Source organism: Medicago truncatula, chromosome 3, assembly GCF_003473485.1.
Source record: "Medicago truncatula cultivar Jemalong A17 chromosome 3, MtrunA17r5.0-ANR, whole genome shotgun sequence".
Taxonomy (NCBI): domain Eukaryota; kingdom Viridiplantae; phylum Streptophyta; class Magnoliopsida; order Fabales; family Fabaceae; genus Medicago; species Medicago truncatula.
In genome coordinates this window covers 37,320,441-37,342,160 of record NC_053044.1, presented here as the reverse complement: position 1 = coordinate 37,342,160, position 21,720 = coordinate 37,320,441, and the positions used below count along the sequence as shown (strand labels likewise).

The 21,720-nt window shown below is 30.8% G+C and overlaps 1 protein-coding gene across 1 annotated transcript; it reads right to left on the bottom strand.

Annotated features, from left to right (window-relative positions):
* Positions 1-18,779: 18,779 nt before the first annotated feature.
* LOC25489485 (F-box protein FBW2) lies at positions 18,780-21,062 on the bottom strand. Its single transcript, XM_013605472.3, has 3 exons — positions 20,771-21,062; positions 20,125-20,442; positions 18,780-19,552 (listed from the first exon to the last, which is right to left on the bottom strand). Exons 2-3 carry the CDS (start codon positions 20,430-20,432, stop codon positions 18,910-18,912), a joined length of 951 nt encoding a protein of 316 aa, XP_013460926.1. The 5' UTR covers positions 20,433-20,442; positions 20,771-21,062; the 3' UTR covers positions 18,780-18,909.
* Positions 21,063-21,720: the final 658 nt, after the last annotated feature.

Here is a 21,720-nt window from a genome sequence, read left to right as displayed (position 1 = left end):
TTTAGCATAAACTAGGGCAGAAAAAAAAATTCAAAAAATTATGAGCTAGCTAGGTGAAAACAAAAGTTTTCTCTACTTCACACTCCACTCAGAGAGACTCTAAAAAGTAGGATTGATGTCAATTAACAATGGTCCCTACTCACTCTTAAAAATTAACTATTGATACAATAATGGTACGTTCGGCTAAGTAAAATAAGTATATTTGTATCTAATTGATAAAGAATACTCCCACCTTCCCTTAATATAAGAGTAGATTACATACCACAGATATTAAGTAGTATATTAGATTTAGCAGTCATATGATACAATTTATTACAACTTTTTAGACATAGAAAATATTATAATTAAATGACAAAACTATATGAATGTTCTTTAATTTAATTTAGTGTTTTAAACAAATTATTTATCTTTTTTTGGTATTAAGTGTCCTTTATATTTAAAAAGTCAATAATTTTGTACCAAATTTCATTTTTCATCTATTTATGATACCAAAAGACTTGCTTAAATATTCAAAAAGGTAAATAAAATCTTTGATTCATCAAAATAACATCTAAATTTACTTCATAATATGATCTAGTCCATCAAAATTAACATGCTTTTCTTTATCTAGTATTGTGATATGTTCTTGTCAACAAGGGTCGTATAATAATCATGTGCATAAACTATGACATAAGTGAATTAAGATTTGTCAAAAAATAAAAACATAAGCGAATTAAGAATGAATGTTCCTCTAAAAAAAAAAAATAATGAGTGATGGTTCAACAATGTAAATATTTTGTAAGATAAAAGGTTGGTTAATATGACACGAAGAATACAAGGAAATGTTTAAAACTTTAAATTAAATGACCCATATGTAGTTTTTCCTAATTAAGTATTACTACCTAATAGGTTTTTTCTTTTTGGTTTGGAGACAAAGGTTTTCCTTTTTATTTTACTTTACATTTTTTTTTTTGTTGAGGTAATTGTACTTTACATATAACTGTATAAGCTATTTTAATGCAATACATTTCTTTTAACAAATTTTATTAATATTGTTTGAAATTTTAACATTAAGGTGAATAAGTAAAAAATGTAACATTTAAGAGAGACATGTTTGTCTCGATGTTAGTGAGTTTTATATCTTTCGAAAAGTATCCACATTAAGTGTCAGACATATTAGATAAATCTCTAATAAGAAAATTTATGAGAGAGAAAACTTTGAATTATATACTTTTTTTTTTCACTAGCAAATAAAAAAAGAAAATATTTGTTATTTCAAAAAAAAAATTGTAAAAAAAATAACGCGCGTTGCTCGTGACAGCATTTTTTATTATAGATGTTGACTGTTTCCACACACAAAACACGTGGCCTTAAAATTGGAAGAAAAAGAAAAAAAAAAGTAGAAGTATTTTCTTTCTAGTTGAAATATTGGTTCTTATACGCTGTGCTTGTGTTGAGAGAAGTTGGGAATGTAAGCAACAAGAGATGTTAAACTTTTTTGTTTGGTACGAGAATAAGAGATTAAAATGCGATGGGTCTACAACTTTTTTGTGATTTTCATACATACATACTAGTATGCATTGGTAAGGCATAGTTAAGACACATGTATGGGGTGTGAATCATTAAATTTGTCCTTGAATTTTTACGGGTTGGTCAAATTTATCCCTCAATTATGCGAAATATCAATTTAATTTCTGAATTTATCAGACGTCCATCAAAAAGGTCCCTCTGTCCAAGTGCTCCGTTAGCCATGGTGACATGTCGCCCTGCATGTTGTGTTGTCTTGTAGACGTGGCAAGAAGGAAGCCACGTGTTCAAGGACTAATTTGATTGAATTGGAAAAAATCCAATTTTCACTTAATTTTTTTCTGCTTTTCCCATTTTGCCACTGCATTACCCATACCTCCTTCACATTTCAGTCAGAAACATAAAAAACATCCTTGACTTTTCACCTTTCCGCTAAAACTTTCTCCATTCTCACCCCTCCAAAATCATCATCATCACCGGCGATTCTGACGTTTTTGAAGTTTCTGTGTTGGCTGTGATTAAAGGTAACGCCTTTCAGGTTGTTTATCAAGATTTTGTGTTCGTATTCACCCTGTAGATGCAGAAACTGTAGGAAATGTTGTTGCAAATGTTGGACATGTATGACTCTTAATTTTTAAGGATCTTTTTGGCAATTAGTATATTAATTGAATGACTGATATGATTGATTATGTTATGATTTTAGGGAATAATTTGATTGAATTTGCAATTTCAGAGTGTTGCACCAAGGAGGTATGACCTTAGAGGACCGGTTCCTTTAGCTGATAGGCCTAAGCAGACACCAATGAGGGATTCTGCACCAGCTTATCCAATTCCTGCTCGCATGATTAAGGTTCCATATCCAACCTATGGTCACCCGGTTCGACTCAACCTACTAAATTCATGGAGTTTATACCAACTCCCGAATTTCCAAAGAAGTGATGCTTCCCGGATTTAATAGATGTTTTGGATTTGTAATATTTAGGCTTATTTGAATTATTCCCCTTAGTTTGGTTTCTTTTTGCTTAACTTACCGTTTAAGACTTATGACTTGTTAATGCCCCATAGTTAGGTTGCTTTTGCTTATGTAATTTCTCAGACTTATGACTTATGACCTATGAAATTTGCCTATGTAATATTTCAGTTTCAATTTGTGTGTTCTGGCGTTTTTACTTAATTTTGTACCTATATGCTTCAATGATCAATTTGATATCTGATTAAACAATTCAGGAACTTATTTGATGGTTTTTAATATAACGTAGGGATCTATATGATGTAAATATTATTACAGAAATGTTACATTTCTGAATCATCTTCAACATCTTTTCATCACCATTAAACTTGGAGCTTGAAGATGAAGCTCGACTTTCATAACAATTTTTTCCCAGATTCCACCCCCCTTCATTTCAGATTCAATTTCAATAGTTTTTCTTCAAGAAATTTTGTGGATTTTGGCTTTCAGATTCAATACAAAAAAATTAGGGTTTCAAATTTTTTGAATTGGGGAAGAACTGGACCACTTATTATTGGAGGAAATTTAGGTGATTTTAGAATGTAGATTGCAGATTGTGTAATTAGGTTCCAATTTTATACAATTGGAGAAGACAGAGCCATTGGGGAAGAAAAGAGCCGTTTCGGAAGAAACCAAAAAAAATTATGCAAATCAATCAATTTAGTCCTTCGAAATGTTTGTTATTATCGACCAAATTAGTCCCTGCTTACGTTGCGCCTGACATGTGAGAGGTTAACGGTCACGTCAGCCCCGTTAACGCTCCGTTTGAACAGAATGACTAACTTGATTGACATTTAACAAATTCAGAGATTAAATTGATATTTCGGATAATTGAGGGACGAAGTTGACCGACCCGTGAAAATTCAGGAACGAAATTGATGATTCACTCCATGTATGGGCTTTAATTGTACAAGAATATTCCCTTCTCCTATACTCAAATGTATGAACAAGTTTTTTTTTCTTTTCTTCTTTCTTCTTTCTCAAGGACTCAAATTTATTTTTATTTTTTATTTAAAGAAACAAATTGAATCTTACACTTTTTTTTATCCTAGTAGTCTAAATGGTTATATATTCACCCTTAAAATAAACAAGTGAAAAATCCCAAATTTAAACCTTATCTCCTAAGATAAATAACTGACATATCCGAATTCGAATTCAAACCCTAAATGCAATGTAATTTACACCACGTACAAAAGAAAAAGAATGCTCGTGCCCATTTTCATATCACCTTCACCTGTTACCAAACAAATATATCACCTTCACGGGTTCCCTCTCCGTGATTTGGTTATAGTATATGTGGCCATATCATCTCAAGATGATAAGATATATTTGTTTTTTTGAAAGAGTAAGATAAGAATATAAGATATACACATGTAATATATATACCACCCTTATAATAATAACAAAAAAAAAATACCATCCTTATAATTGGAGATAAAGAAAAATAAACTAGTGAATTTTTTTTGTTTAATCCCGAAAATTATTGGGTGAGGTAAATTTAGTTTCCAAAATTATTAATATGAATAATTTTTGCCAAAATTATTATCGGTGGCTAATACTTTTAGCGACATAAAGTGACTGAAAACTCGGTCGTTAAAGCATAAAATTGTAAAAATTGGTCTCTAATATGTTTAGCGACAGAAAGACAAAAAATTTGATCGCTAAAGTATAAAATATTAAAAAACAATCGCTATTTCATTCACTACTTATTTAATCACACTGAAAATGTATTCCTAGATCCGCCCTGTAACCAAATAGGTAACTTGCAGATGTCACCATTGACTTATATTTCTTTTTTAAGAAAATAAAAATTTAAATTGACTTAGTTTTCAGTTTTTTTTTTTTTTAAAATAACGATCAACGCCAAATTTGAAAGTATTTTTTAGACTTTTACTTACGACTATTGTACATAGGAAAGTTGGTCAAATAATTCCATCTTATTATTTTAGATGCCAATTGGATCCATACACAATGAGTATCAACAAAAAAATCTGCATTATGAATCATGCAATATGGCCAACTAAGACGCCTCAAGAAAGCTATGAAAGCTAGATGTTGTACAATGAAGATTTGAAGACAAAACAACTTGGAATAATTATGTCCCAAGTTTTAAGCTCATATTACACGATAAAAAATACATGAAGAATTAAGAAAATGAAGGATTTTAACTCTGGTCCATGCTCCCCGGGCATAGACCGATGTGTCGGGGGCGCCTAAAGGCTGCAAAGAAAGAAAATGTTCATTGGCCCATGCGCTCGACACGTTCTATGTGAATTTTTTTACCTTTATATATCCTATTTCTTACCCAGAATTATTCATTTAGAAATCTAACGATTCAGAGGCAAAGGAGTGTGACCCGAGCAACAAAAATGGGTGTGTTTTTCCAAGCTCTTTAACTTGTTATTGTGTATGTTTTACTTTCTTTTCTCTTCGATGATATATTCAGTTATCATGAGTAACTAAACATTTTATATAATGATTGAGAGATGAACCTCTCTTATATGTTGGATATTTCCCAAACTCATGACAATTTCTTTTCTCAATACTACTTGAGTTATGCTTATTTAATTATTTAATATATATTGTATTTAATGCTTTTCAATTCCTTTGATATTAAGTTGAACCTAGGTTAGAAATTCTTGTTTTAGTATGCCTTTCTACTAGAGGTGTTCATGTTCAATCCAATCCAATGCAAATTGCAGTAACCAAACCAAAAAGCCAAAAATCGAACAAAACCAAAAACCAAAAAAAAAAACACAATTTTAAATGGATTGGATTGGTTTTCGGTTGACATAGTATAAACTGATCCAATCCAATTCAAACCGAAATATTTATACTTGTCTATATATTATTATATGATTTATTTTATAAATGTTTCTTTAACTTAGGATCATGTAACTATTTTCTAGACTTGTACTTTAATACTATTGACTTTTTTTTCTTCTTTTAAGAAATATTATTAATTTACGATTCTGTAACTATTTTCTATAAATTACTATTTTATTTGCTTTTATTTTATACTTGTTCATCTTTTTCGTGACCTTACTTTTTTATGAAATGTCATAAAATAATATATTTTTTTCAAAGAAAATGACAAAAATATACAACAATGAAAACCTAAAATAAATCCAATCCAAACCGAAAAAAATTGGATCAAATTGGATTTGATTTTAAAACCAAACCAATTGGATGAACAAATAACAAAACTGAAGAGATTGGATCGGATGATTTTTCCTCGTAAAACTGAACCAATCCAATCCGCGAACACCCCTACTTTCTACACATAACCGATATATATTATTTGCTCGAGTCGTTCGTGTAGAAATCGGAAATTTCACTTGTATGACTATACTTAATGTACTCAACCGCTCATGGAATATAAGTTCCTACTAACCCTAGCGGAGCAATATTAAACAAAAGGGGCCTATGAAACCGTAACTCGAATAGGTCTTACATTGTTAGGTTTTGTTAGTATAAACCTTAAATAATAGTTGAACTAGGAATATGTTCTTTCCAACAAGAGTACAGAGGATATTCGAAGAATCATAATCATCATCATGAATATGTTTCAACCTTTACTTTTATTTGCGAAAACAACTAATCTTGCAGATTCCCACAATTTGTTGTTTTATTTATAAGTTTAGTTAATTGTCAATTTGAAAACAACAATATATGTAGATAACTTACTACTTTATTACCTGAAAATATTTGGTGCACTTGTTAAATTTGTCATCAAAAACTCATAAAACATAATGCATATTCTTTTTGGAATCATGGGAACATCAACATCTCAATCATCAAAGTTACCCACTTTCGTGATGGGAGCATATTAAGTAAAAGAGGAGAAGAAGACGATGAGGCGAAGGAACATATGGTAAAGCTCGGTAAAAATTTGAACCTGCAAACTTTTCGTTCAAAACCCCAACAGCACATGCGAAAAGCGATGGAAATGGAGGAAAATTTCAGAGGGGACAAAGAGGAATGATAAAGATGGAGAGAGTGATAATTTATGAAAAGTAAAAGAGGGAATATGTACTCCCTTAAATAGGCTACCTAGCGTTTGGAAACCAAATCATTTCATATCCAACACTCAAGATGAAGGGTGAAAAGAGATCCCCATCTAACGACCTAGAGCCTATAATCGGACGAATGTACAAAAAGGAACCTTATGGTTAATTATCGTCACTTCTTGGAACAAATCAAGAAATAAGTTATCTAACCTGACAACGACATAAAGTGAGCGCCACATATTAAAAATGCAAAATGAAGGGTCATGTTCATTTAGAAGACACAATCAAATATATAGAAACTTTATGAAGGCGCGTGGAATCTTCCTTCATCACCTTTAATGACTCATGTTCATATTATGAAGACGGGTTACCCCCCCCCCAATTTAGAACTGCATTCAAACATCTAATGGTATCTATCAACTGTTGGTCGGCTAAAAACTGAAATCAAGTCATTCCCAGCCCTAATCAGCTAACGTCTTGGGGTCGATTGTTTCGAACTGAGGCAATGGCCATTGCCTTAAAGGACCGCATCACCTTAAGCTTTTAATGCCTTCACGAGCCATGATATGAACTTTCCCTAAATTCACCTAATCAAGGCCGCAAAAGATCATTTGGATCATTCAGATCTATCCCTTCGAGACAATTGTTTGAAATAGGGTTAGAGGTTCCTGAAACACTAGAGATCAACAAATTGTGCGTGTAATAAAAACTTTGCATGCACATGAATTGTAATTAATTTAAAGCGCAACAAATTTGATTCTATTTTGTAAGTAACGAATAAATTGATGTTTAAATTGGTTTAAAAGTAGGAAATAAAATTGGAAAATGGTTCAATATGATAAAAACGATTAAGATTATGAATCCTCTTTTATTCACTAATCGGCTGTTAAATTCTTTATTTGTAGCAATGGAGTTTCCTTTGAGAAATTTAAATAAGCAAAATAGATCAAGTCCAATTTCTTGGATCATAAATTCGTAATCCCATTATGTAACAACAAGCCTTAATTCTTCAGGTGAACTATTTCTATCAAATTTGTGAATGAGCGCTAATTTTTCTTAACACATATTAAAAACTATACTCTTATAGTAATTACCCAACATGACCAATAATGATATGTCCAATTGACACTACCTATTATCGATTCAGAATTAGCCAGATAGAGAAATAACAATGATCATAAAGATTATTGAATATATATATAGTAAACTTCAAATGCATAAATACGACTGAAAAACAAACTTTCAAATAGAACCAATGAGGTTCATCTAGATCCTAATAAAAAGTAAGCAAGCAACTCATATTATGAGAATTCGTAACAATAGAGAAATAGAAAATATATATGGGTGCTTGGATAGCACTTGATCACAAGCAACTCTCATTCTTAAAGACTATCCAGGAGCAAAGGGTTTGAAGATAACTGGCTCGCATTGCGAGCTTAGCCCATCACATGCAAGTTGAGATAAAATTTCCTCTTTTCTATTGCAATTGCTCACATTTGTGAGCTCTTAACTTGTTCTTGCAATTGCATCATCTTTAATTTAAGTGATCACAAAATTAATATTTTATAAACTCTTGTCAGACCTTTTCTTAAAGAGGCAATGTTAATATGTTAATTGTTAACTTGTCCGTATTTTGTTCTTGGAGGTGAGAATCGAACCCGAAACCACCATTTTCACACCCTAACTCTTACCAGACCTTGTATCTTTTCTATGCGCTATTTGAATTTTTCCCAACATTTAAGAATCAAATCAAACTTAAAAGAATAGAAATGCGGTGAAACTCCGCCTTTTGTCTTCTCTCTATTTTATTTTCATTCATCGTAGATATGGTTTTTAGTCACTTTTTGGCCCATAATCACCCTTCAAGATCATTTTTCCTCTTTTAATATAAATAAGTTGTTTCCACACATATATGCTTTTTGTTTTGTGATTTTTTCGACTGGGTGTGACATTATTTGGTTCGTCGTACTGGTCCAGCGTTGTTTGATTATCCGTCTTATTGTAGTATTTGTTTCATTCATGTTGATATATCAACTTTGATCCATAACAGATTGAATCAATAATTTGAACGTCAATGTTACAGATGGGAGTATGAGTATTCTAGTCACTTTGATTTTGTCACATTATTAATAGGTATTTTACCATTTTATGATATTAATTGACTTTGGTGTCGTGAATTTGTTTGTACGTTCATCCTTTTTTCGTTTTTAACAATGTTGAACTTATATTGTTTTCTATGTACTCTATCAATTTAAATAAAATAAAAAATTAGTTAAAAAAATACACCATGAAAATGGTTGAGTTCGAACGCCTATTTAATATGTTTGACAATGCAAGGATCCAAAGTTTGAACTAGTTTGTTTATGTATAACGTCTCTAGTTTTATTATAAAATCCGAAGTACTTAATTTTTCAGATTTTTTTTAACATATTTTAAAAGGTGAATTAGTTAAACAAAACATTTTTCAACCTTTAAAATAGGAAAAAACTTCATTTTGAATTATAAAATCCAAAAATCCAACTTATTTTTGGAATTTTGGAGGGCACGTGAGAAACATAGAGGGTGGAAAAATAATTTCTCTAAAATAAAAAGAAATGACTATTACTTTTTCCACCCTCTTAAGTTCTCGCGCGCCCTATTATTTACATAAAAGCCCTTCGGATTTCATAATCCGGATTTAATCTCCCAGAAATTTCCGGATTATATAATCCGAAAATCTCTTTTACCATAATTTCAACACACTTTTCTTTATTTTATATTATTTAGATGCAAAATTCATAAAATAAGTGCAAATATAAACAAAAATATACGAACAAAAATAATACACATAATCTCATTTTATTAATATAATTGATACATTTACAATAAAGTTGAAACTTAAAGCTTATTACATAGAATATTCAAACACCTAAAGCTAATTTATTGAAGACCTAAAACTAAATCTGCAGCCCAAGAAGATGGAGGGGGGAGGGAGGGGGAAGGAGAAAGAGATGTTGGGGGGAGGCTACTGGGGTAAGGTTTGTTTCCAAGGCGAAAGAGACCTTGATGGTCAACCTTGCACCGAAACAAATAAACCTTGCACCCAGAAAGATTGTGCTTCTTTGCAGCTCGTTGCCTTCCCCGTTGACCGTTCATATAATCACCAAGAAAAACACTTGCCTAGACTGTAACTCTCCATCACGTTGGTCAAAAAACGTGTTCAAAGGGGTTTTACCAGCCATTAATGCTGGTAAAAACCTTTGAAAATGTGTTTCTTGTGGTGCAAACTACCGTCCAAAATAAGCTGACACAGTTTGAATTATATAATCCGAAAACCTAACATGATTTCCGGATTATGTAATTCGAATTTTTACGATACTTGGCCAAATTGAAGGAAGTTGCTCACCTTTTGTGGGGTGAGGGACATTTCGGATTATACAATCTGGAACATGATTTTTTTTCATGTGGTCCACATTGCACCGACAGTTTTTGTGGTCCAGGACGCCCAGGGACCTCTATAAATAGGTGTCTATGTGTTCATAACCAGAAACCACATACAAACACACCAAAGAAACCATGAATTTTTTTGTCATTGTGATGAGGATCTTTCTCATGTGGTCACAAATATTTAGATAGATCCTCACTATGCTGTCAAAAATATATAGATAAATCTTGATGATGCCTTAGTTTATTTGCTTCAAAAGACAAAAAAAAAAAAAAAAAACACAACAAAGAAACCATGGAAATTTTTGTCATTGTGCTGAGGATCTATCCAATGTTGTCCCAAATAGATATCTCTCCATTTGACGGCATTATGTAGATCTTCAGCATGCTGTCAAAATATATAATTTGCTCGAAACACCTTGTATTTCATCGTTGTGTTGCAGATCTGAATCTGAAAAGGTTTTTATGAACTCGATCCAGATGGCCTGCCGATAAAAATATATCAGTTGGTAGGCCAGCTGGATCGAGTTCAAAAGCACCTCTTCGAACATCATCCTAAAATATTTTGTAGTTTATGTTTGTTTTAAGCTGCTTTCTTGTATTTTTATGCATTTATTACTTATTTTCCATGAAATCTTTCTAAAAAAAATCCTCCAAATAGACATTCTGGTGTTGTTCGCATTATATAATCCGAAACGTTTTTGTCATTTCCGGATTATATAATCCGAAAACACTCAGTTGTTTTTCAACGGTAGCGGTTCACCAAAGGTTTGGCCGGTTAGTGGAGTCATTAATGCATTTTTGGACAGTTAGCACCACAAACACGTTTTATTTGACTGTGGTTATGATCTAGGACTTGTTTTAGGCTATAAATAGGTTTCCATCTTCAACAAATTCCTTCATTCTTCACTTCACCTCTTTTTTTACATTTTCTTCAAATTTTTTTTTTTAGTTTTTTAGGAGTGTTTGTGGTGTCATGGTCATTGTTGATCGTTCATATAACCCCTGCAATTGCTTTGCAGCTTATGCAAGAGTTATATAACAGTCAACAGAGACCTTTGACATCAAAGAAAACTAAAAATCACATTTCGAAAGTGTCCGAATTTTATTTCTTTTCTGAAAAACTCTAACAATCTGGTTCAAATTACATAATTCGGACTAGGGGTATCTTTTGTATTTTTTGCAGGACGCGTGCGAACAGAGGAGGGCGGGAAAAGTAATAGTCAAAAGAAATGTAGTGGATAATACAAAGCAAAGGCTTAGGCTTGATGAGAAAGGAACACCGATTATGGAGTGATGGGTTGGGACTTGGGAGTATGGATTGATTTCAGCTCTTTCCTGTGCACTTTTCGCTCACACCCAGCTGAAAAGACAATAATGCCTCTGCATTAGTTAAGCCACTTAAGTCACGCCGCATGAGTTAACTGACGCAGGTGTTATTACCCGCGTGAGTTAACTCACGAGTCACGCCACTTAAATCCGGATGTGTAAACTTTTCAAGACTTTTACAATATGTATTTTTTACACATTTGGATTTGAAAATTTCACTTTTATGCATTACCACAATATGCTTTCAGCACTGCAATTGTTTTGTAACCAATGTAGTAACTAGTAACACTGTTTCCTGGCCCTTCAATTATATGGTTCAATGATTAACAAATTTTTATGCATTCATATATTTTATTGTAGTTTTATGAAACATGAATTTCGTATGCTTTCCAACTGTGGTTGATTCTATCAGTTTCAAGCAATTCATAACTAGCATCTGATGTGTCTTGCAAGTTGCAATGCACATATCTACAGTGTTTTGGTTCAATGTTATTGCTTGCTACCTTCGATTTTATTCAGTATTAACGGTGGCAAATTGAAAACTTTGAACTGATATAATAGGAACTTGCCTTCTTTTCCATTTCCATTTTATTCACTATTAAGGGTGGCAATTATTTTATAATTAAAAATTAAACAGACATTGTTAAGAGCGTGCATGGATGCCTAATACCACAAATTTTATTTTAAGATGGCAAACTAGCTTAACGAAATTGAAATACCACAATAATAATAATAATAATTATTATTATAATTACCATTATCAGGGGTGTAATCAGCTCTATCGAGCTGGGCCTCCCAAATTTGGAGGCCCAATTTTATTTTTTTTATTTGTAAAATACATGATAATGCTGAAATATTAGAAATATTTTTTTTAATATTATAATATTTTTTAATATTAAATTTGGATTACATAATGCCTCCCAAAATATTATAATTATTATTATAATATTTTTTTTCATGGTACTAATGCAGTTCGGATTACATAATCTAAATTGCATCGACACCAATTTTAAACATGTTTGTAATATGGATAGTCATTTTAAGGACAATATTAATGTTCGTAACTCTCATCCTTGTGTTTTTATGATTTTATTTGACATGGATAAACCCTTTTTTTGGTTGTTTTTAAAAGCAAAATTCAAAATTGCTGAAATGGGACAAATTAAGATTGTTGATTATACATAAGCATAGTTTGGATTATGAAATCCGAATTGCAAATGGCATTTTTGGAAATTTTAAAATTGTTTGACTTTTTTTTTCTTTCTCTTATTCTCTTATACTTTTTTTTTTGTCTTATCTCTTGTCTACGAATTAAACATAATACCACTGGAGTTGTCTTATCTTGTCCTTCATTTTTTAGCAAATCAAATACACCCTTATAATTAGGTGTTATGAGATGTAGATCGATATTTATTTTGGAAGGTGTGTGTAGTATTATTTTCTTGTTGTCATTCGACAACGCTCGTGATTTTTTCTTGGATTTTAGAGTTTCATTGTTATATTCTTATATTGTGATTGTGTAAGTTCCTTTATTTTCTCTATGTCGATTTTTCCAACAATTATGACAATGATTATTCTCATTTTCCCTATGGAGTCGTTAAGGTGAAAGATTGACAAACATAAAGTAATGAAAATAAGAATTTTACACATCTTAATTTTAAAATTCAAATGTGTAAAAAATCCATATTTGTTAATGATTCTGAAATTGCATTTTAGTTTACTATATGAATGTTCGAACTATGTATAAGATTCATTCGAGTTTTATAATTCGAATTTGAAAAATTGATTTTTTGCTATCCAGATATTAAAATTTGAAAAATGTATATATGGAAGAAGATGGAAAAAAAAAAAAAAAAAACAATTTGGTGGAAATGAGAGAGTTGTAAAATGGCCACGGGTTCTGGAATGTGGTTGGGCTTTTGTTATATGTGTAAGTTCTCACAAACACAAACGTGCACAAAGGATTGAAAATTGCTTTTCTGACATTGAGAACTTCACAATAACATAAGTAATTTACTAAATAGTTCCCGGTAACTATTGTTGGGCTAAGCGGCGGCTGTTAACAACCGCTGGCTCAAACGGTAGTTAACTACCGTTCATATTGATGAGAGAGAAAAGTATTTACACTGCAATTCACTTTCTTCATTCTTGTGGGTTTGATTCTTCACACTTTCTGTTGTTGTTGCTCTTTTTTAGGAACAAGAATGAGTTTCAATCACATAAAACAAATACAAATAAATTGAATCAATGTCAACACAGCCTGAACCCATTTTTTTTCTTTATGTTTTTCTTCCACTTACATTTTACAATAAAAAATGGTGAATTGGTTTTTTTGTGTCTTATGTTTTTCTATTCAAAATTAATAATTTAAGAACATAAATCAATCCTAATAAAATCCAATTGTTAATTCTTCCATGGCAGATTGTGATTGTGTTCTTCAACAAATGTTCCTCTTTTGATGGCTTTCAAACAAAAGTTGAGATTATGTTTTTTAACAATAAAAAAAAAAAAATAATGATTCCAATTTCTAATAGAGAAAGAAATGATAAGTTGAAGAAATCATCCCACAACAACAACAACACACGAGGAAGAAGAAAGCTGAAGAAAGAAATTTGACTCACCCATGTGTTTCTCTTTCCTACAATGTCACAGTTTTCTTTTAAGTTGTATCTTATGAACGGTAGTTAACTACCGCTGAAGCCCAGCGGCTGTCAACTGCCGCCGCTTAGCCCAACGATTGTTAACTACCGCTGGGGCTATTTAATAAATTACTTGTGTCATTGTGAAGTTCTCAATATCAGAAAAGCAATTTTCCACAGGATTTACCAGAGAAAGAATCTAACTTTCGCAGGTTTAATTAAGATGCATTAACACATATTGAAACTTTAAAAATAATTTTTTTTTTTATATAAAACTTATCAATTATTTCTATTTTAAAATCCTTAATAAGTGTCCTTTAAACACTTGTTAGCATGACTCTTAAAGATATATCCGTCAGATTTTGGTGGTTTAAAATAGGAAAATGCTACTCCATCCATCCCAAATTGTATGTCACTTTAGAAAAAATATTTGTCCCAAATTGTATGTCGCTTTACAATACCAATGAAAAATTAATGTTACTTTTCCTATTATATCCTTAACTATTTATTACTCTTTTTTTTTTTTCAATTCCTTCATTTATCTTTCCTATATCATTTATTGAGGACAATTTTGTAAAACAACTCATAATATATATTTCCCACACAATATTAATTACATTTCTTAATATGTGTGAAATGCCCAAAACGTCATATAATTTGGGATGGAGGGAGTATATATCAAGAATGATTTTATCAAGAAAGATTCAAGAATGACATGACACAATAATCACCCTTAAATTTCAGTCTCATTTATTAACCTTTCATAAAAAAAGAAAAAATACATAACACCTACCACCCCATGATTTACGGCCAGATTGAGATTTTATTGGCTAACATTAATTTCAAAACAATTTCTTGATAAAATCTAATGGTGATTATTCTGTCATGTTATTCTTAAATTTTTTTTGATAAAATCTTTCTTAATATATAACATTGCTCTTTAAAATATAAGTAAAATTCAATTAAATATATCCATTTAATTTACTAACATCATTATTTCTTAAAATGTATTTCTTCCATCTCAAATTATGGTATTCTTTTTAGTTTTACACATTTTTCAAGAAAATTATTATTATTTTCTGCACCATATTTTGAAATATTTTTACTATGCATTAACAAAATTAACTGTGATAATTTATTATTAGTAAAATATATATTTTTTTATATATTTGAAATCGAAGAAAAAAACTACTCCACTTAATGGTTAATTATATCCTAGGTATTATATTACTGTAAATCTTTTTAAACGAAAATGTATGTCATCATGCTAAAGTAGGAAGAGGGGGAAAAGGGAAAGATGAAAAATTCATTTTTTAGGTTCATTCATTTAATGTCATTCATTTAATGTCATTAAATAAATGAACCTAAAAAGTGAATTTTTCATATATTTTGAAACGGAAAGAGTATATTTTAGTGTGTAGAAGGTGGGACCACCAGTTATTTAATGATGAAGCATGCAATTTGAAGCACCACACACTGAATAGCAAAAATGTACGTAGATCTAATCTAATCTGAGAATAAGCAACAGTGACCAGATATGTGAAAGTGAGGACATTACCTTTGGTGTGGTCCTATAATTTTGGCATCATTTTTAGACAATAAGGACAAACAAACAAACTTTTACCCTTCTGATTCACTAACCAGCTTTGTCATCTCCATTTTGCAATCAACCACAACATGCATGTGGTGATTAATTATCTTATAATTGAACCTTTATTAATTTTGAACATCTTAATCACGTGCCTTGCCAACTTTATAGCTCTTGTATTTTGTCTAAACCTAAACACTAAAGTCTTGAAGCCTCCAAAACAATGGTCGGACACAAGTTTCAAAGGTTGGATTGTAGTCATGATATTCTACAAGATCCAAAAAATTATCACATGTAATCATGTGACTACTAGCTATGGAAATATTCTAGGGAGAATACTAAAGATGGTATTAAGAATTGCACTAACAAATTAATACTTAATGTTCTAGGGAGAATACTATGAACGATCCATCGATCCAAGACATTCCTAGAGACATAACGCAACATTAAAAATGCACGAATCATACATATATTCCCCGTCTTCTTGCATTAATATGTGATTCGATTCGCTCTAGGAGTTCTTCAGTGTGTTTATGTGATTATTTTAATTTCCAATGGTATTTTTTTTAACACTCCGATGCTATATTCGTTTTGTAGGGTATCGGTATGCTATTGAGGTGACCCAGTAACCTAAAAGAGAGGAGGGGAAGGAGGAGTTTCAGAAAGAAAAAAAAAAGGATGAATGGTTTTACGTTTTGGGAAGAAGATTTTAGATGGCTTTGATAAATTCTTTAATTTCTATTTATGTTGGTAAGATACTCTCAATATATATATATATATATATATATATATATATATATATATATATATATATATATAAGATGAGATTTGCTAGAACACACGCACTAGTTTTTATGTAGGAGTGTTTTAGCAAGCTACACCTTAAGGTGTATTTAACTACTTTTTAATTAGTTATAACTTGCTAAAACACACCTTCTAAAAAATAAGTGAGTGTATCCTAGCAAATGTCTATAGGAGTTGCTAACATACACCCACTTATTTTTTTAGAAGGTGTGTTTTAGCAACATTCACCTTAAGATGTATTTAACAACTTTTTAGTTATATCTTTGCTAAAACACACCTTAATAAAAACTAGTGGGTGTATCATAACAAACTCCTATTATATATATATATATATATATATATATATATATATATATATATATATATATATATAAATGTTATAATCATAAACCTTCGCATATCAAAATCAATTGAGAGAAAAATGAAAAGAGAGAATAACATCATCATAGTATGAGAGAGTTGTAAAAAATGGTTAATTTGGTCTCTAAACCGAAAATTAATATCCCTAAATTGAATCTTAAATCCCTAAATTTTGAATTTAATTCTCAAATCTCTAAATCTCATTTAATTCCCTCTTTTGTTCAAAATCAATTTTTTTTTTTGTTAACACCGGCAAAAAAAATGATTTTGAACAAAGAGAGAATTAGATGAGATTTAGAGACTTAAGGATTTGAAATTCAATCTGGGGATATTGATTTTTGGTTCAGGGACCAAAGTGACCATTTTCTACTTTCATTTTAATTCTTGTAACACCCTCATTCACGTCACCTCACAAGTTAACAGAAATTTCTAACGTCATAGACTAAACCAATAACACAAAACTGCTCATTCACGTACCACTTTATATTTAATTCTGAATCAGAGACGTTTGTGATAGATAAGTGTAGGACCGAAGTAACTGTTTACTCTTCTTACGATCAAACATAACGCAAGAAAATTTGTCATGTCAGACGACCTTTTTATTTTTCCGCGGATCAACACACTTATTTTCCATTTTCCATATCAATCCCAACAATTTTCTTGTAGATTCAAATCCAATCGATTTATCTAGTATTTACCCGACCAACACTTAGATATCATGTCAACTCACCATTAATTATTGCTTGCTTGCACTTTCGGTAATAAATTTATTGTTCAACAAAGAAAATTTCAAAATGTACCCACTTAGACGAGTCAAGATCCTAACTCTACGATTCAATCAAATAAATATTTTCTACTACGTACAATTTAACATTTTTGTAAGCCAAAATTCAAGTTTCTTACCTAACAATCTTCTAATTACATAAAGTAAGACTCTAAATGTGAAACCAGGATCGGATCTTGCTCTTTTTCAATTAAAGTGCTCTTTTTCCACTTTTTCAATTAGTTGTTTTCTCATCAAAGTTTTGAGAAGTGCTACAAGCTAAACAAATCTAAGGTTAGGTAAATAAGATCATCTCCATCCAACACTTCAACCTAAATTAGTGCATATCCAACGACAAGTTGATCAATGGCTCACAAGTCTAATAACTTCTTTTTTTTTTTTTTTTTTTTTTTTTTTAACTCTACACCATTAGGGTGTTCCATTGGAGAACACAAGTCTAATATAAGTATGTGAGAGCGATTGTGAAATATATAAACTAAATTGTGGGATCATTTTTTAGGTGCTGTAAAGAGATTGAAGTTTCGACTTCCGTAAATTTACTTCAGTTGATAGAAATATTACATTATATATGTATGAGGTGAGGTTTGAATCATGGATTCTCCACTTATTTATCTTAAGAGGTGAATTTTCTTATATATAAAATAAAAAAATTATATTTGTGACAATAATTAAAAAGAGACAATTTGGTTTTTGACAATAATTAAAAAGGGATGGATTAATCCTTATAAAGAAAAAAAAATCCCTATGTCACTTTTTAATTATATATAAGGGTTAAAATGTCTCTTTCTTTTTGTTGATTAAACGACAAACATTATTTGAAATTCGCACACAATTGTGAGGTTTTAAGTTCAAACTTGAGTGAAGTTGTTCAGTCTAACAATAACAATAGTTATGTCTTTCTTTTTAATCATTGTCATCATCTAATCGTCCATTTTGAAATTGTCACAACAAACAAACAAACAAAAAAGCAATTTTTTAACTGTGGTACAATTAGGGACTAAATTATTTCAGTTTGTTTTTTTAGAAATTGAAAGTTGGTTTTATTTTTCCCAAGAACCACAATGGATCTGAAAGTTTCTCTCAAGTACTAAAGTAGGTTTTCACTTCACTCAATTAAATGAGTTGCTTTATATGTGGCACTATTAGACCCCACTTAAGCAACAATGAATTGAGTTCACAAGTGACATAGCTCTTAGGAATGTCAAGATAATCACAATCACACACACTCAAGTCTTGGTGGCTGTTGCTTAATAATCAAGCACGTTATTTAACAAACTCATTGGAGATGAAACAATATTACTATGATAGAAAGAACAAGCTAAATTTCTTAATCTTCAAGAAAAATACACATCATTGATTAATTGATACATAAAATTCAAGTTGAAGCATTAGTCACACATACTAGAAAATCCATACAATAGTAATTAATAGCAAATGTAATTGATGATACAATCAAATTATGGTGATGGAGGCCAATACATTCCAGCATCTTCTATCCCTTCATATAATCCAAACTCAAGCTCATCATCTATCCTTCCTTCATAACCATCACTATCATCATCAACATAGTATTCATTACCAGCTACAAAATCCCAAGCTAAATACTCATCTGATACATCTGAGTAGTCATCATCTTCCCAACCATCACTCTCATAAGCACCAAGAACAAAAGGCCCCAAAACTTTAAGTTTTGGAAAACTCTGCTTCGCGGACTTGTTCTCGTCTAGGTTGACACCCCAACAACCTCTCAGATCCAAAAATTCAAGCTTTGGACAGTTTGAAAGTATTTGAACTACCCCGGAAGTGCTGATCCTATGATAAGCCATTTCAAGATGCTTGAGCTTAGGCATTGTGGTTGCAATTGCATATGCTTCATCATCTTGTAATGGCTTGCCGGCGGTATCCAATGGATGCATATTCCTACACAACCCTTCTAGCAGTTTGCAGTTCTTGCCTATCATCTCAATTGCACATGCACCAATTTTGATACAATAGCTCACATCCAAGAAAGTTATCACAGAAAATTTTCCAGCAATTTGTTCCACAACCAAATCGCTCATATTGCTCCTTGGTAGTCTCAAACTCCGAAGGGAACCAGCACTTGCAAAAGAGTATAAAAAGATAATAAGATTTCATTTAACTTTAGTACAAAAGAGTATAAAAAGATAATAAGATTTCATTTAACTTTAGTACAATAACAGTAAGAAAGGAAAATGAAATCAATCACCAATTTTTGCATCTTTAACACTCAGCAACAAAATTAAAGCTGAATTTCATGTTTTTTCGACTATAATTATCTGTCGCTAATTCAACTTTTTCTCTTGTTTATCAATTTAATTTCCTTCTAGTCCAAGTGATGTTCTCTTTGGACTTAAATATAAACAAAAAAAGTACACAAATTTGATCCATTATTGGACCAGATACATGTACTTTTCTGTTTATATTTAATTCCATAGTAGTATCACCTTAACTGAATCAAGACTAACTATGTAATTAACCTTAATATGAACAGTCAGCATTTTAACACTCGATTTGTGGAACACTGCTCAAATAAATATCCTTTTGTTAAACATTTTAACAATTAGCATAACAATAACATTAACTATGCAAGCATTCATACATCAATTTCATTCTCTAAAATAAAGTAAGACTACGGAGTTAATTATGCTTACTTTTCAGCAATGAAAGTGAAAATGGTCTCAGTTTGAAGACCAGAAACACACAACTTTCTGAGAGATCCACAGCTTTTACTTATAAGCATATGAAGCATCTGATCAAGTTTATCAGGTTGGCAATAGTTGCTCCATTCTTCAATATCTATCTCTTGCCAACAATTAGGTCCAGACACTGCTTTACACCATGATTTACATACCCTTGGAATCACTGTCACTCTCTCTTTCAGAGAAAGATTTGTAAAGATCACCCCTAATGCATCAGGAATCAATTCATCCCAACTTCGTAATTCACCTGCTTCTCCCATCAAATCCAATCTATAACAAAGAAAAATCAATTTTTTTTACATAAATTCAAATATAATTAAGATCCATATTAAATGAAAGTAAAAGGAATGAATCTTTTCATAGATTGAAAAAACTAGAAGATAATTAAACAAAAAAATGTAAACTTTTTTTCATGAACATAAAGTTGAGAGAATAAAAATGGAAAAACATTTATCAGAAAAATCACACATAAGGCTTCTGATAAATAGTAAAAAAAATTAACTTTTAGAGTAAAACTAGAAAACCCAGAAAGATTTTTGTTTTTTGTTTAGTAGAGAGAGAGGAACAGAAAGAACAAAAAGGTAAGAGATTTACTTACAAGAGAGTGTTTGTTCCAGGAGGTGAATTATGGAAACAAGAACCGAAAAATCCGGCACATGCAACGGGGAAAGAAGAGATAAGAAGAAGGTGAAGAACAGAACAGAACAAGATACATCTAATCTATCCACCTAACACTTTTGCTTCAATACAACCAACCACCAAAACAAGAACAAGAGTAAAGACAGTGTAGTATTGCAAAGTTAGTACTAAGTACTACGTGTGAAGGGTACAAACTCAAAATAGTTGTATTTCTATACTTGTACAACATTGCTTACGTACATAAGGTGTGTGAAAGTTAATGTAAAATAATGGTGTCTTACTGCAAGACTCAAACTGTCAATAACTTATTAGTCTTAAATATTGTCTTAGCCAAATGCATCAATCACGGGTCATTTTTAGAATCAAAAGTAAGACCACTTGAAAAGTTATTATTATTATGCATCACAAAAAAGTGTTGTGCTTTCTTCTTTATGTTGGATATTTTATAGTTTTAAAAAGTATTTTTAGTTAATTGATTAAATTATTTTTATACAAAATTAATATATTTTTTCAAATAATTTAGAGCCCGTTCGATATATTTTTTTTAAAAAAAAAATCATTTTTAAGAATATTGCATCCATTTGTTACAGTTTTTTTTTTTTTTTAAAAAAAAAAAGATTCTAAAAAAAGTCTAAAAACAACTTCAAATGAGAAACCGTTAAAAGTAGCTTCTTAAAAAATAGAGAAAAATAAGGGTTAAAAGATTGAATTAATTTTGTGACAAAAAATCTCTTTTATATAGTTGTATCCAAACAAACTAACTTTTTTTAAAAATGATTTTAATTATGGTAAACAAACGCAAAATAGATTTTGATTTTCCATAAATTATTTTATGTCAAATTCACTTTTATTTTAATTCGTAACAAATGAGCCCTTAATGATTGGAAATTCATATTTTAAGATGAATAA